General features: G+C 39.8%; 1 protein-coding gene across 1 annotated transcript in view; it reads left to right on the forward strand.

The window, feature by feature from the left end:
* Window positions 1-15148, forward strand: part of LOC111238140 (syntaxin-1A-like) — a 61209-nt gene that overhangs the window by 21963 nt on the left and 24098 nt on the right. Inside the window, exon 4 of the mRNA XM_022767541.1 lies at window positions 13256-13330. Coding sequence (XP_022623262.1) covers window positions 13256-13330 — 75 coding nt within the window. The remainder of the gene's footprint in view (window positions 1-13255; window positions 13331-15148) is intronic.

Consider the following 15148-nt stretch of genomic DNA (forward strand, 5'->3'; position numbering starts at 1 on the left):
TACGAACCAAATTCATCTACAACTCATCTGCATTGACTAATACATTTTCTTTGGAACCATAATGCTGTCCAGATTGCATTTTTATCAACATCGCAACAAAACCAGCAGTAAACCAGGACTGTAGTCTCAATTGTGAGAAAGAATATTTTAAAAAGCACAACTCTGACATAGTTCTATTAAAATTGTCTGCAAAAAGTTCACTGTCAGTGTTTCTCATTACTTTTCCTTACAATATCCGCTCCTGGCAACTAATGCATGATTAGTGTTTTTATGGTGATGTTTAGGCAATTTACAGCAGTTGGGTGAGATTAGGAAGTGTAACGGTTTGCTGTTATCAGCACAGGCAGGGTGGACCCAAATGCACACTCACATGCAAGCAGATTCAGTGAAGTAGTTTTCATGGTGAAAACACTGGCACACAGGTAGATGGGCAGATGAGCAGACAGGCAGGAACACAGGCGTACAGAGACAAGAGGATGAAACGCGCAGTTAGGAGGTTCACAGGGAAAACACGATGGAGCATGAACAGGAACATAGGTGTGAGTGAGGAGGGAGGCTCGGGTTGTTGTTTAACAAGTCAATAGGTGGGCGAAGCAGACGGGTAAATGGGAACCTTGAGGAAAGGCTGAGGTCATCAGGTGGGGGAAAACCGTGGTTTGGCTTAGAATACAACAATATTTGGTCATAAGCCAAGGTATTGGACAAATTGAAATTTTGACCTGATGGTGTCAGGTCAAGTCAGAGTAAGTTATTACAATTCATCCTGAAAGGAACGGGAATGTATGTAAAAAAAAAAAAAAAATGAATATAATGAATGAAATTGAATGTCTGTGCCAAATTTGTCAATCCATCTGGTAGATGTTGAGATATTTCACAAGATAAGTTTGACCTGCTGGTGGTGCTACACAAAAGGCCAGGGGATCACCAAAGTCATTAGGGTTCATCCTCTGGCCACCATGAACATCTGTACCAAATTTCATGGCAACCGATTAAATAGTTGTCAGGATATTGCACTAAAAGACAAAAATGTCGGCTTGCAGAAGTAGGTTAGTTGTGATATTTCAATCTGGACCAAAGCGGTCGACCAACATCCCCATCCCCAGAGCTTTAATGCTACTGAGGCTAAAAATACACCGGGAATGCAGTTTCAGTGCAGTTGGAGTGAGGAAATGAACTGCTCCAAATTTAATTCAATAAATTACAAAAAGTCAATACTGACTTGACATGAAAAGCTGTCTATGGAGTCAGTCATGCAGGTTTTACACCCAGTCAAACACCCCAAGCTTTTCTCTGTATTTTTAATTTGGTGCAGAAAAGCTCATTCCCCAAATTAAAAAAACATTGCCACTGAACATAATCCAGGGGACAGTTACATATCCTCCAAGGCATCTTAACCATTAGAAATGTATTACATATGAATATAGAAATTAGAATTCTGTGTGTGTGAAAGCTCATAAAACTATGCAGTGTGTTATGAAGTCTCTCTCTCTCTCTCTCTCTCTCTCTCTCTCTCTCTCTCTCTCTCTCTCTCTGACTGCTGCTGTAACAGTCTGTGATTCTGACATTTCTGTGCTTCAGCTTGCACTGGGGAGTTTGTCATCAAAACTAATTGCACAATGACATTTTAATGGAAAATATAATGCACTTAAAGATCTACTCCAATTCATTGTTGTATTGAAAATGTTGTTCACATAAAAGGCCAGTGTGGTTTTTGATCATTTATAGAATTTAATTATTTTTTTTTAAACCCAATTGCTTCTTCTTACTCATATCCTGCTCGTCTTATTTCTTTTTTAGTTGTTTTTTTTTTTTTTTTTGCATCATAAAGTCTTTGCTGGTTTTTATTTCTCCCCTGTGGTGAGAGGAGCTTCTTCTGCTTCTGCACGGTAATGGGTAAACTAATAACTGGTAAACCTGCTGTTTCTGTCACGGTTTATCAGTTTCATAATCACATCACATCTCCCCAGCCACCTCCCACTTGGCCAGCTTCACTCGACCCCGACCCCCCCCTCCCCCCTTTTTCTCCTCCTTCTTCTCCTCCTCCTCTTCCTCCCCCTCTGCTGTGGGAGCTTTTGTGTTCGCTGACTGAGACGTTTCCTGTTGATCTCCATGGGGTAACTTCTAGCCCACTTGCAGATCCCATATTAATATACACACACACTGACACACATGCAGCTTCGGTGTAATATTACCTTGCCCCTGCATTACACATTATCCCATATCACAGTTTACCCACCCCGCTAAATGAAGCATAGCACATTTCCACCAGGGAATTTCAATATACATCGTTGGTGTGTGTTTGTTTTTGCTTGGTTGGTGTTAAGGATTTGAGAGTTTGTGTGGGCATGCTCAGAAGTGGTGTACAGTAGTAGGTTCAGTAATGATGATAGATTAGGTAATGGCCATCAGAGCATAATGGGTATTGAACCTTCGTCTCCTCATGAGCACATTCCTCTAATGCAGGAAGGGAAGACACAAATGCATTTTATATTTAGAAACAAGATTGAATTCACATTTTCCATGAAATAATTGCATTATTTATTTTTGTTTGTAGTGTTGTTTGTTGGCCTCGTGCAGCATTGCTTCTCATTATTTTGATCGATGAGACTGTCCTTGATAGATTTCATAACGAAAGGTCAAAAGTCAGTGATGATTGCTACTTCTGCGGGAGCATCAGGGGCCTTTACACTCAGCTTCTCCCCGGAGAGTGTGAGGTTGATCAAATGAAACACAACCTTAGGAGAGGAGGATGTAGTAAAACCTGTAAGAGTACTTGTTTATTCAATATTACAGTAGTGCAGTATTGGAAAATAAGTCTTTGTGACACTGAGCCAATGTTGTTTGTACATGTTTTCCCATATTAACCGTGTCAATTTTTGATTTGTTTCTGCTGTCAACACCTCTTTCCCACAGTGACTGATGCATTGTATCAAATAGTTTCCAGAGATAAGGACAGTTTACACTACTAGATAGTGAATTCACACACCAGCTCCGTTTTGCAGTCTGATAGCTAGTGTACGTACAGCTTATCTCTTCCGAACTGTCATTTCCCCTCTCTTTAGTCGCAGGTTAGATACCTATCATCATGGTCCCCATGGAGGAAAGTGTAGTTCAATCTGTGTTGTAGTATTTTGTTACCCTCAGTGGTGGAAACTGGATACATCCAGTCAGTCCCAGAGGACGACAGAAAGTGTTACCGTTGTGATTTAAATTCTACTGTCCTTTTTTCATGATGAAGTTAAGCTTTTATTGAAAACACCTGCTGGATATCTCAATGTCTACACTAAATATTTACATACGAGGTGTTGAAAACCAACTTAGGTCAGTTTTTGTTAAAGGCTTATCATCAATGCATGAGAGCACATTTGCTGAGTTAACATTTTTATATTTGTTTTAACACATACGGTTACAGTACCATGTGTTTGCTTGCTTTCCCCTTTCTCCTGCTTCTGTATTCATGCATGGCTTCAGACACATGTACATAGACAACAATTCACACTTATAATCACCTGGGTTATTGCACGGTCTCCAATCAGCCTAATCTTTGTTTGGGAGGAAACTTGAGCAGTGATTGTGTCCTGGGATCATAAACGATTGATCCCAGTGCACTTATAGCACCTTCCTTGTTTGTGCATTAAAACCATTTGACACAAGCAGCCTGAAGTAATACCTTGTAGTACGATCTATGTAGAGCACTTCTGCCTGCAGAGTTTTGGATCAATTGTAATGTGAAACTGCAGCCGTTGCCGTCTGCCAGAAACTTAGTTTTTGACTCAAACCAAGCCACAAAAATGGAGGTAATGTTAACTTTAAAATATAATAGGATGACAAATGATGAGTGGTGCATTAGCCCCTCAGAATCAATACAAAATAAAGGCCAAAAGCCACAGTATGAATTTTGCTGTACTACCACGATACTAGTGCAAAATGTGATTGGACGTCTACTTAATTAGATGCAGAGAATCTGCTCCTTAACACTGACACTTGAGAGTTTATTTAACAACATTTCTCAGTCTGTTTTTCCAACCACTTTGTGTTTGCTCCCTCTGACATCTCAGCCTCCAGCTTCTAAAGAGCATCTTTCCTCTGACTCTCAAAAGTCCTCGACTCACAGCGCTGGAGATGCTTGTTTTAATTGCAGCCTTTGAGTGTTACTATTTCTAGTGTCAGTTTTTGGCTGAGTGCGCTCCCACCCTCCGATTGTGGTTTGCCAAAGCTCCTCCACTCTCCACCAAAATTTTAAAGTGTTGTGTAAGTTCCCCCAGCTTTCTGTAATCGCTTTGTTCTTCCTCAGCCATCTTTTTCTTTGTGTCTCTCCCCTCTATATCTCTCTGTCTCCCTCTGTCTTACATCCCCCTCATACTGTCTGAGCGGATGTCGTGTTACAGCCACTGAAGATACAGCTTTATACTGTGGAATAATAATATCCTTCTTGAAGTGAAGTTAATACGATGTCCAAGGCTAAGGACACACAGAGAGATGCACAGTGGAGGTCAAAGTAAGATAACTCAGGGATAAATCAGTTTAACTGCCCTCTTGGCTCCTGAGCCAGCGGTCAGCGAGAGGTGTGCAGTGTTATTGCTCTGATGCAGATTAAATGTCAAGTGTTGGGAGGCAGGGCGAAGTCTCAAAGAAACAGTAACGCTTCGATGTTAGCTCTCAGTAACACTGTTATACTGTCTTGGAAGATGTTGCAGGAGAAAGAAAGGTTGTTAAAGAGAAGAAGGGGGTTGTTAGCAGAGACTTAATCAGATACAACATGCGCTCTTAAGTGGAGCCCGAAAAAAGATTTAGTCTAAATGGTAAAACAGTCTTGATGAATGAGAGCTAACATATTCATGGCTTGATTGTGGAGATATCCATCCAGATTACATTAAATTTCAGCCTAACCTCAGGCTTAAGGATATGGATTTCCAGGACTGTCATGATGAGGTTTATAATAACCTTCAGTTTGATTACTATGTTGTTTAATACACTGATGAAGCATTGTAGTCCTATCACATTGTCGAACTCACAATGGATAATAAATAAAATAGAATAAATCAAAAATACACAATAAAAAGGATCAAAATTGATGCAGGAGAACCAGCGATTTCTGCTTTTTTGGCTACAGAGGTCTGAGCTCTCCTCTTTCTAACTCCACACCTACAGATTTCTTTCATTTTCAAACTTGTTATCTTCAGCCTCAACCGATGCACCTCTAGGGGTCTAAGGTGCATTTTATCAGATTCCACAGATGCAGTAGTAGACGACTCCCCAAGACCTGCAAACAGACTTTGATGTATAAAATCCTCGTACTTCACTTTTAAGAACAGTTTTGTTTTGGAAAATTCTCTTTTTTTTTTTAATGAAGCCCAATGTATGGAACTAATATAAATTAATGTGTGGTAGCCACGATCTGCAATTTCAGAGAAGAGATATTTATTTGACAATGTCCCAAGTGCTGGTAGTTTATTTGTAGTGGTAGATCGAGGTGACAAGAATATTATTTGTCTTGATTTTTGTTAAGTGAGACACATTATTAAAACAATACAATAGGATTATTCCAAGCACTGTTAAATTAAAACAAAAAAATTAATAACAATAAAAACATCAAGAATCTAACCAATCTTGCGAAGTTTGTTAAAATGAAAATGGCTAAATAACTACTGAATATTTGCCAGAGTGTCATTGTTTGTTCATTTGTATATTTATTAATTTATTTATTGTATTTGCCCATTACTGGGGAAGAAATATTTTTGTCCTTTATTTTTGTTTATTTATTTGTAACTGTGGCGCCATCATGCAATGAAGGAAAAGTCCAAAGTCTAAAAGTCTAACAACCGGGACTTTAGTGATACTTGTTATTCGCTGTAGTAAATCTGTGCAACAACTTTTTGGAATGGAAAGGTAGGGATGAGCACGTATGTTATCTAAACTCTTCACTGGACGTTATCTCTGCTGTCAGTTTGTCATTACCTGTGAGCATACTGTATCCTAAGGCAAATATCAGTAATGTTTGAGGGATGAGCTCAGATTCTGTCGCTCTGAAACATCAGACACCTGGACTCTAGACGATCAATAAGCGCAGCAAACACACAAAGGACTAGTAATATATTTACAGACAGAGCAGAGGGAGAGACACAGAGAGACTGTGAGATGGAGGAAGAAGAGAAATGGCTGCAAGTCAGAGACTGGAATGGCAGCAATTGACCCTGAGTTAGAAAGGAGGAAACAGAATCGGCTTGGTGTCTTGTCAGTGTCATGTTACCCTGACATCAGATTGACACACACACACACACACACACACACACACACACACACACACACACACACACACACACACACGCGACATTATANAATCGGCTTGGTGTCTTTTCAGTGTCATGTTACCCTGACATCAGATTGACACACACACACACACACACACACACACACACACACACACACACACACACACACGTCATTATAATAATAGAACCAGTTTTATCAGTGTGAGAGGCAGACTGCTAATTTTTGCAGTCAAGAAGAAACCTGCTTGGTGTTATAAGTGGATGAATGCTGCTGCTGTAGAACCGAACCTGATGTAGAGTCAAAGTTTAATGTGGGAGAGAGTTGACCCGGGAATTGAGGATGTTTATCTTTTATAAAATCCTGATGATATGCTTTCATCCTCATATTTCTGAGGAGTGATGAAGTCACAGTACCGTCCTGATCAGTAGACTTGAAGGTTGGCAGAATGGCAGTGCAAGTGAAATCAAATCTGGTGAGTTTGCAAAGATAATCAAATATGATGCTCAGAATTGACCAGTTAGCAAAAACCTTCTTTTTGGTTAACGGGGTTCCCCATGCCCGATATTGGGCCTCAGGTGCAAGGTTAGACCGATGGTTTCAGGTGAACGGCCGAGTTAAAGACATTTAAGAAAATATGCTTATTCACTGTTTTGCAGAAGGATAGATGAGAAAATGAATACCACTGAGTATAAATATAAAGCTATCACCAGCAGCCCGCTAACACAAGCACAGAAACTGGAAACTGTGTGTGTCCTTGACTGAAAGTGTGAAGCGCTGAGTGAGCTTGTGCCTGTCTGGTCTGCTTTGTTTCTCTGAATTTATTCAGTCGTTCCAGTTTCATTTTGTCTGGGCAAATATGCCAAAATTTAATTTGTTCACTGTAAACTGCCAACACTTGGAATAATCATATTCAAAGTCGTCATGTGACCTGGTGGTTGACCGTGCACGCTGTATAAGCATGTACCTACATTGACCTAGTTTTGAGTAACTTTTTGAGGGCATTTGTTGCCCTTTTGTTGTTTTTAACAATATGCTCAGTGATTTCTTAAAACAAATGGATTCTTTAGATTCTAGCAAGTGTCATGCAAACAGGAGTTAATGCTATATTCTTGAAGGAGCTTCACCTGCAGTTTACAGTACTCTGTTTAATGTTTTAATGGCAACAATACAGTATATGTTGTGAATCAAAATAAACTAAAGGTGCCTTTAGACTGTGCGACAACATTAGCGTAAGTTTACTGTACGGCTCCCTGTGTGGAATGGGTCTAATAAAATCCTGGTTTGCAATCTGTGTCAGACTTTACAATATCAATTTGCAGATTGTCAGATTGTGCAATGAGAGTGTGGTGAATCGTAGCCCTGCAATGTAATAGAAAAAAAAGCACATGAGAACAGAGGCGTGTCATCAGCTCATATCAACCAAATGCACCGCTCTTACGTTTCTGTAAATGCAGCAAAACAGTAAACAAGCTTTGGCAATTGTGGTGATTGGGAAAAGTGTGTTGTTTTTTTTGTTGTGTTTTTTTTTTTTTGTTGAACCTTAATTTAAAGACTGCAATTACAAAAATCTGTTGTATTCGGCATCATTTCATGTCGTATTCTGGTTGGTTGGTTTGTAGACGTGGTCACAGCATCAGTCACACACACAGAACCTGATCCTAAGCTCTGACTCTGTCTGAATTTTTGTCCGAGTCTTTGGTCACCAAAGCTCCAAATCAGCCCTCTCTGGACATGTCTCACGCACAGTGACAGGAATTATAGGACTTGGAACACCATTTTCCGGGACCATTGATTTCACCACATTTCTCCCAAGACTGTCAACTTACGTCTTGGACGGCCAAAAATCATGCAGTGTAGAGGGACCTTAAAGTGCTCATGTTCATTATAGCAAAGTATCATGTCACCCACAGGCTTGGCTTCTCTCTTGCCTTTTTAATACTTTTTTGACTGCAATGGAAGTCTATGACATATAAGTTATATAAGTTATATCAGACTTTAGCTACAGGCAGTTCGTGTTTGTAGTATAAATTCTTCATTGGTTTTGTTGATTTCATTTATTTTTGTGACAGTAAAAATATAGAATATCATCAGATTTATCCTGGAATTTTCTTTCCACTCTCCCTCTTGTCTTAATTCATAACTCTGAAGTAAAGGCAAAAAGGTCATGAAAGTAAACCTCAAAAAAGAAATACAGTTATTACACTGGAATAAAAGTCCTAGAAAACCATCTTCTTGCTTCCACATATCCTCCATTTCTTCCCCCTTGTGGCGTATCTCTCTCTCGCTCTCTGGCTCTCTCGTTCCCTCTGCCACTTTGAATCTGATGCTGGTGAGAGGACCGACTGCACACACATCGCCATAGCAACACAGTCTTAATGATGGCAACAAGCGTGACCTGAAGATTCCATTTGAGAGCTTCTGGGAGAGGGCTGGAGTGTGAAGCCACAGCTCAATTGACTCCTCAGTTTTGCCCTCTAATTTGCTTCCCTCTCACATCTCCCTCTACTTATTCATCAGTGTCTGTGCTCCTCCTCTTTTCAGACAGCCAATAATGAGGCTGAATAGACACTTGATCGAGCAGGTTGGCCTCCTCTGTTTGGTAACCACGAGGGGGAAATCTAATCTAGCTCCTTAACACACATACCGCACACACACACACACACACACATACCGCAGACACTTGCACACACTCCACGCATGGCCCAAAACTGAGTTCAGTTTTGTTTTATTGTCTCTGTGAAGCCAGTCCAGCTTACCTCGAGGAAGAGGTTACCAGAGGTTACTTACACAACTGAGAGAGCTTGCTTTTCCATAACCTTACACCTCTACCAGTTTCTGAATCTGTGCAAACGTGCACAAGAGGACACAGAGGCCTACACACAAAACAATGTTAGGAAAAAGAAATCCATCATCCAGAGTAATTTAAAAGTATCTAAATTCACCAAGTAATCAAATTACAGTTTTAACCAGGTACTCTGTGCCTGATAACTCATTACAATTTTGAAGCAACTCTAGCTCTGCGCACACACACACACACACACACACACACACACACACACACACACACACACACACACACACACACCACAGAGCACTGTTTAGTCATTTTGCCCTGAGGGCTTCAGCCCACCACCTCAGATCATTGTCTGACCCTGACAAACCCACTGTATGCTGCGTACATATTGCCATTGGCAGGAAAATGATTGACCAGAGATAAAATTGTATTCAAATACATACCAAGGAGATGGTTATGCTGCGAGTGTTTGTTTTGGAATTATTGGTGGAAAAAAAAATATTGAGTTCTTTCTGTAGTATTTGATATCCCCATGTTTCACATACTTGATTTAATTACTGTTCATTTCCTCCCTTGTTCCAATTGGATTGTCATCTCTGTACATCCTTCTTGAGCCTGGTGTCATGTTACTATAGCATTACATTTCTCTTTCTAACTCAGCTGCACACTTCTGCTTTTCATTCCTCTATGTGATGGCTCCTATACATTACTTAAATGTAAAAAAAAAAAAACTGTGGAGTTTTCTTCTCACCAACCAGCTTTGTGTGTATCTTTGAGGCCTGTCAAACTAGTTGTCAAAAACTCAACAGGATACCCTTAGATTCTAGTTCATGGTTCCCACTTGCCCTCATGCGGACGAGGACTGTGTATGCGTTCCACACTTGCAAACTATAGAAAACATGAAGGTGATCTCCAGAGAGCAAGAAGAAGTGCTCCTTTGTTCATTGTATTTGGCTGAACGACCTAAGTCAAATAAAGTGTGTGCAACCGCTTAACAAGAGCAGGACGAAGGAGAATTAAAGAAACAATATACATGTTGTGCATGAAATAAGCATCCAGTACACTTTTCTTGGGCATGTGCAGTCTGTCTGTGCGCTCGCAGTGTGGACAGTTAACATGGAGTCAAATTTTGGGCTGCAAACAGAAGTCAACAGATTACAGAACCATGAAGTGGCCTTAGAAAACATCAAGAGCACTGGGCATCATATGTCCTATGGATTTAGGATGCTTACCATGTTATTGCAACTTTCCTTTACATTTAAATGAGCCTGTGTTTTGCATCTGGATATAAAATGATGTAATTTCAGCAGTTAGCGCTCTGCATGTCCACCGCTTTGTCCCACTGAGCCTGATGTACCACAGGCTGATGTTTGCTGATAGGGAAATATGTCTGTTAAGCAGATTAAAAGCTTGTAGAGCTTTGCTGATTAGTTTGTAATACATTCACCATCTCCACTGAGCTGCTGTAGTTTTATGTTATCAGACAAACTGGTTAGAGGATTTATCCCAGTTTATCATAATGGACCCTCCGCTTTTTATTGTCTGTTTGTGTTTATGAGTTTCCAGCTCAGTGTGCCCAGCCATGTTTTCAATCATCAACATGTGACATCTCAAACTGCTATGAAGAGCATTCATGTGGTGTAGATCTATTGTGCAGCTGCAGAGAATGAGATGATATAATTATCTCATAGTTTTTAAGCTTCTTTCTTATCACAAAAGATGTGCAAGTATTATTTTTTAGTAATTGAACATCTAGCAGTGATTGAAGTCTTCCTCATACTGTGTAATCAGATTATCCATTGTGGCTGTGTCTGTTATTTGGTGCAGATGTTTACTATGAGTTTCTGTACCTTCCCCCACCCCCACACCCCACACCTTTCCCCTGTTTGTTATTGGTCTTTGTGATTTATGCAGCTTAAAAGTAGCAGGTAACATGCACAAACTCTTTCCCATGATGTTCTGCAGGCAGTTTGATTGAACAGTTTGATTTAAAGGAGCATGTCTTATGTCTGCTGGCTTCCCAGGGGCTTGTTAACATATGGAGATTTGGTTTTCTTATGGCATTAAGATGATAAATGCTTTTCTCACTCCTTTGCAATGTTCTAAAAATGGCAAGTAATGCTCCAGGGAGAATGTGTGAGGGAGACTTTGTGTGAAAGCCGTTCTGTTTTCTTTTTTTAATGTGGCCTTTGCACCAAAATGAAACGTAATACACCTACGAATACCTACAAATATTACTAATATACTATTAGTTAGTTTGTTGCAGAGCTACTGTAAAGAAAGTATAATGAGAGAATATAAAAGGTTAATTTTGTTAAAATTAGGGCGCAGTGCAGTTTGATTTGTTCATTTATCAGCCGTGTACCCGTCTGTTGATACATAGCTGATAAATGCAGCAAACTGTAATTCTTTGCCTGACCAACAGCATCAGATAAAATGTTATTTCAGAGTCTCCCATGTGTAATAACTTGAAGTGTTTTGTGAAATATGATTATGAAACTGCTGGTTTGGCTGTAGCTGTAATGAGCAACAGAAGGGAGAAAAGATTAAAAGAATAAGTCGATTTTTCTTCAAGATGGGTGCATGATGTGACAACCACTCCAACCATCCCTCAGTGCTGCTGCCCTTTGAAGATTGCACTGATGAGAAAAACTGTCTTCTCCTGTGCGGCTACAGGTTTGTTTTAATCACTGACAAAAACGTCCTGCCTCTCACATATCCCACAACCATTATAACAGCACAGCAAAAGAAGGTCTAGTTTAGGCTCAGCTGCTTCATGCAAGGTGTCTGTCGGATCATCAGACAGCATCCGAATGCCTCTTCTGCCACACCTGTGGCCGACCAACAATCTGACACCCCTCCCCCCACTTAATGCAAATGATTGGTCAGCTGTGCAGAGGTTTGAAAGTACAGGTTTAAACTTCTCTTCTCAGGCTCTCTTTTTTCATGCTTCACACAGTTACTTCAGTCACTTTTCATGTGTTTAAAAAAAGTGAACAATGCCCATTAAAATTTCTCACAGCTGAAGGTGAACAACAGGCCAAAACTCAGAGATATTCGGTTATAACAGAAGCCGCAAATCCTCAAATTTGAGAAGCTGGGACCATTGACTGTTTGACATTTTTGCTTGAAAATTGATAAAGCGCTTTCAATTATAAAATAATTGCAGATTAAGTGTTTGTTAATTAAGTCGTTGATTAATCGTTAGAGTTTGTGTTCACTGTTATCCCTGTTTGAACAATTATCGTGTCTCACCCATTTCTATGACGGCAGGATTTTTGCACTGCATTCAAGTGTGTGTAAACGGTTATCAATACTTTAGCCTTCAGACATGTTTGGACAACACAGCATACAAACTTTGTTGCAAGCATGCCCTTAATAAATACTAAATGTGAAAACTTGTGTGCTTTACACCGTACCGGTACAGTGCTCCTCACTGATTCCTTTTTTATACAAAGCAAATCATCGGGAGCAGAAGAGGTCTCCTCAAGATGTGTCGGCACCTCAATGAAAGACCTTTTCTCTTCACTTATTCTTACTGCTGCATGTTTTTTTTGCAGTTTTGCCTTCTGGACAAGAAAAATTTCCATTTGGAAAACTTGTCAGTATGTCAAGCTCGAGGAGAGCTGCTGCTTTGATTAGTCATCATTGAAATCTGCCCAGTTTCTCCTGATAACATTTTCCTGCTGGTAACAATCCATTCATCCTGTTGTAGCCCAGATTGTGCTGCGGCCCATGGTGATTTCACTTGTTCCTCTGGTCACCAAAATAGCTAATCTTAGTAGTCCACCCCCACATGTACCCATCTACCCACATGGGTTTCAACTTTATGCCTCTACAGTGTGTGTGTGTGTGTGTGTGTGTGTGTGTGTGTGTGTGTGTTTGGGTGTCGGCCAGGATGGAAAGAGGACAGTGGACAGTGAACTGAAGGATGCTGGTACTCTACAAAAGAGAAAGAACAAAGATGGGCGGGTTGTGCCGCTGTGGACTGAAGCTGATGAATTGTTTGTCCCTGTTGGGAGCGACACAGAGTCGTTTCTTGTGTGTCAGTATTAATTCTGTCTCTGTGAAATTGGCTGCCACACAGTTTTGTGCGAGTGAGTGAGTAAGCATGTACAAGTGTGTGTTTTTATGTCTGGTTTCACATAAGCCCAGTAATCTCTCCTTTCCTCTCCTCTCCTCTCCTAGAAACTAAGGCTGAGCTGGAGGATCTTATGGCAGACATCAAGAAGTTGGCCAACAAAGTACGCTCCAAATTAAAGAGTGAGTACAGTTCTTCTATTTTCCTCCTGCTATAGATATATAGATAGATAGATACTTTATTTGTCCCCTAGGGGAAATTCACTAACTGCAACTAATGATTTAGTATTTTCTGTATCAAATTAAACCTTTTGTGTGTCTTTGTTCAACAAATTAAAATTTCAAATACTGACAAATGTCTGTCACAACTTACCAGAGCAAGATGCTTTATTTCTTTCTTAGTCTAATCAGCAGCCAAAAAGTAGTTATTCAATTATAATAATATAAAACAGGAAAACAAAGTTCATCTTTGTTTTTGAAGATGCAACTGGCAAATGGTTGGTATTTTTACATAATCACTTTGTGCTCTCTTAGGTCCAGTATGAGGGATTTTCTTAACAAATCTGAGCTGAAAACATTAGTCAGTCAGTCAGTTGACATCTGTTTTCATGATTGGTTCATCGTTTAAGTAAATTTTCATGTAGAAATTACAAACATTTAAAGGTCCCAGCTTCCGAAATGTAAGGAGCTGCTTCTTTTCCTCGTCTTATGTCATAATATTTTGTGTTTTCCAACAAACCAAAACAATCTCAAGACATCACCTCAACTGTAACAGACATTTTCCTCTATTTTATGATGTTTTATTGACCAAATTATTAATCAATTAATCAAGAAAAAAAAATTTGCAGTTTAAGTTCATTAAAATGATTATCATCCCAGACGTCTGTATTACAGTATTATGTCTCTATCCATAACCAGTGTGCACAGCTGTTTATCTGTCATGTGATGTGACGGCGCTGGTGCTGTCTTGGGAGTGGGAAACAAGTGAAAGATAAGCAGACAGTGAACTGTATAGCATTTGGCAGCTAACAGACAACTCAGTTTACACTCGTGGTTTCTGTACTGCAGAGGGCAGAGTGATTAGTGTCACTTGCCACAGAGGTGCGAGCTGTGATTCATATGCACGAGCACACACTAAGTTTTATTCAGACGTGCACACAAACTGACTAATGTTACTGTAACTGTGTAGCTGGTACTGGGTCACTCCTCCCAACATTAATGAATTATTTATTCATTAATTGATTAATTAGTATTTTGTGTTTGTATGAGTCCTATAATCTTCTTATTCTCAGATTTTTGTGTCGCCCTCTCACCTTTTTTTTTCCTTTTCTCATAAATTTACAGCACTTTTTAATCCCTTTTTAATTTCCTCTTCTGGCTTATGTGATTTTTTTTTTTTGTATATTCATGTGCCCTTCCTGAAATCCTGTGGCATGAAAACTTCCTCACATGAGTCATCTTCTGCTGTTGCAGCTGTCGAATAGGGGTCAGAGATAAATACCTGTAGGTCTATACAGTATCTTAGGAAAGTAGAACACAACTTCATTGCAGAGGGCTGGGAGATAATAGCCTCCATCCCTCATCCTGTGTGCCCACTGATATACACATGTATCACACACACACACACACACACACACACAGTGGCAGTTATTGCATATACTGTATGTACATTGATACACACACTTGACACAAGGGCTATCAGGCAGAACAGGCTCTGCATCACAGGCCTCTAACTGTGTCGCTCCAGTTCACATCAGTTGTTGCCACAGGATACCTTTGTGTAACCACTTGCTGGGTGTGTGTTTGGGTGCGTAAATGCATTTGTGTTTGTGTAAGTGAGTAAGGAATGGGTTTAAGGACAATATTAATGCAATGAATCTCATTCAACATTCTTTCAAAAGTGCTGATATTGCAAAACACATTAAAGTAAATCTAAACCACTGTGTCTTTTCCTGGAACAATCACAATATAATAATGTGCTTTGTGATATACAAAGTTTAG

This window comes from Seriola dumerili, unplaced genomic scaffold, assembly GCF_002260705.1.
Source record: "Seriola dumerili isolate Sdu_G_001 unplaced genomic scaffold, Sdu_1.0 BDQW01001195.1, whole genome shotgun sequence".
NCBI classification, from domain to species: Eukaryota; Metazoa; Chordata; class Actinopteri; order Carangiformes; family Carangidae; genus Seriola; species Seriola dumerili.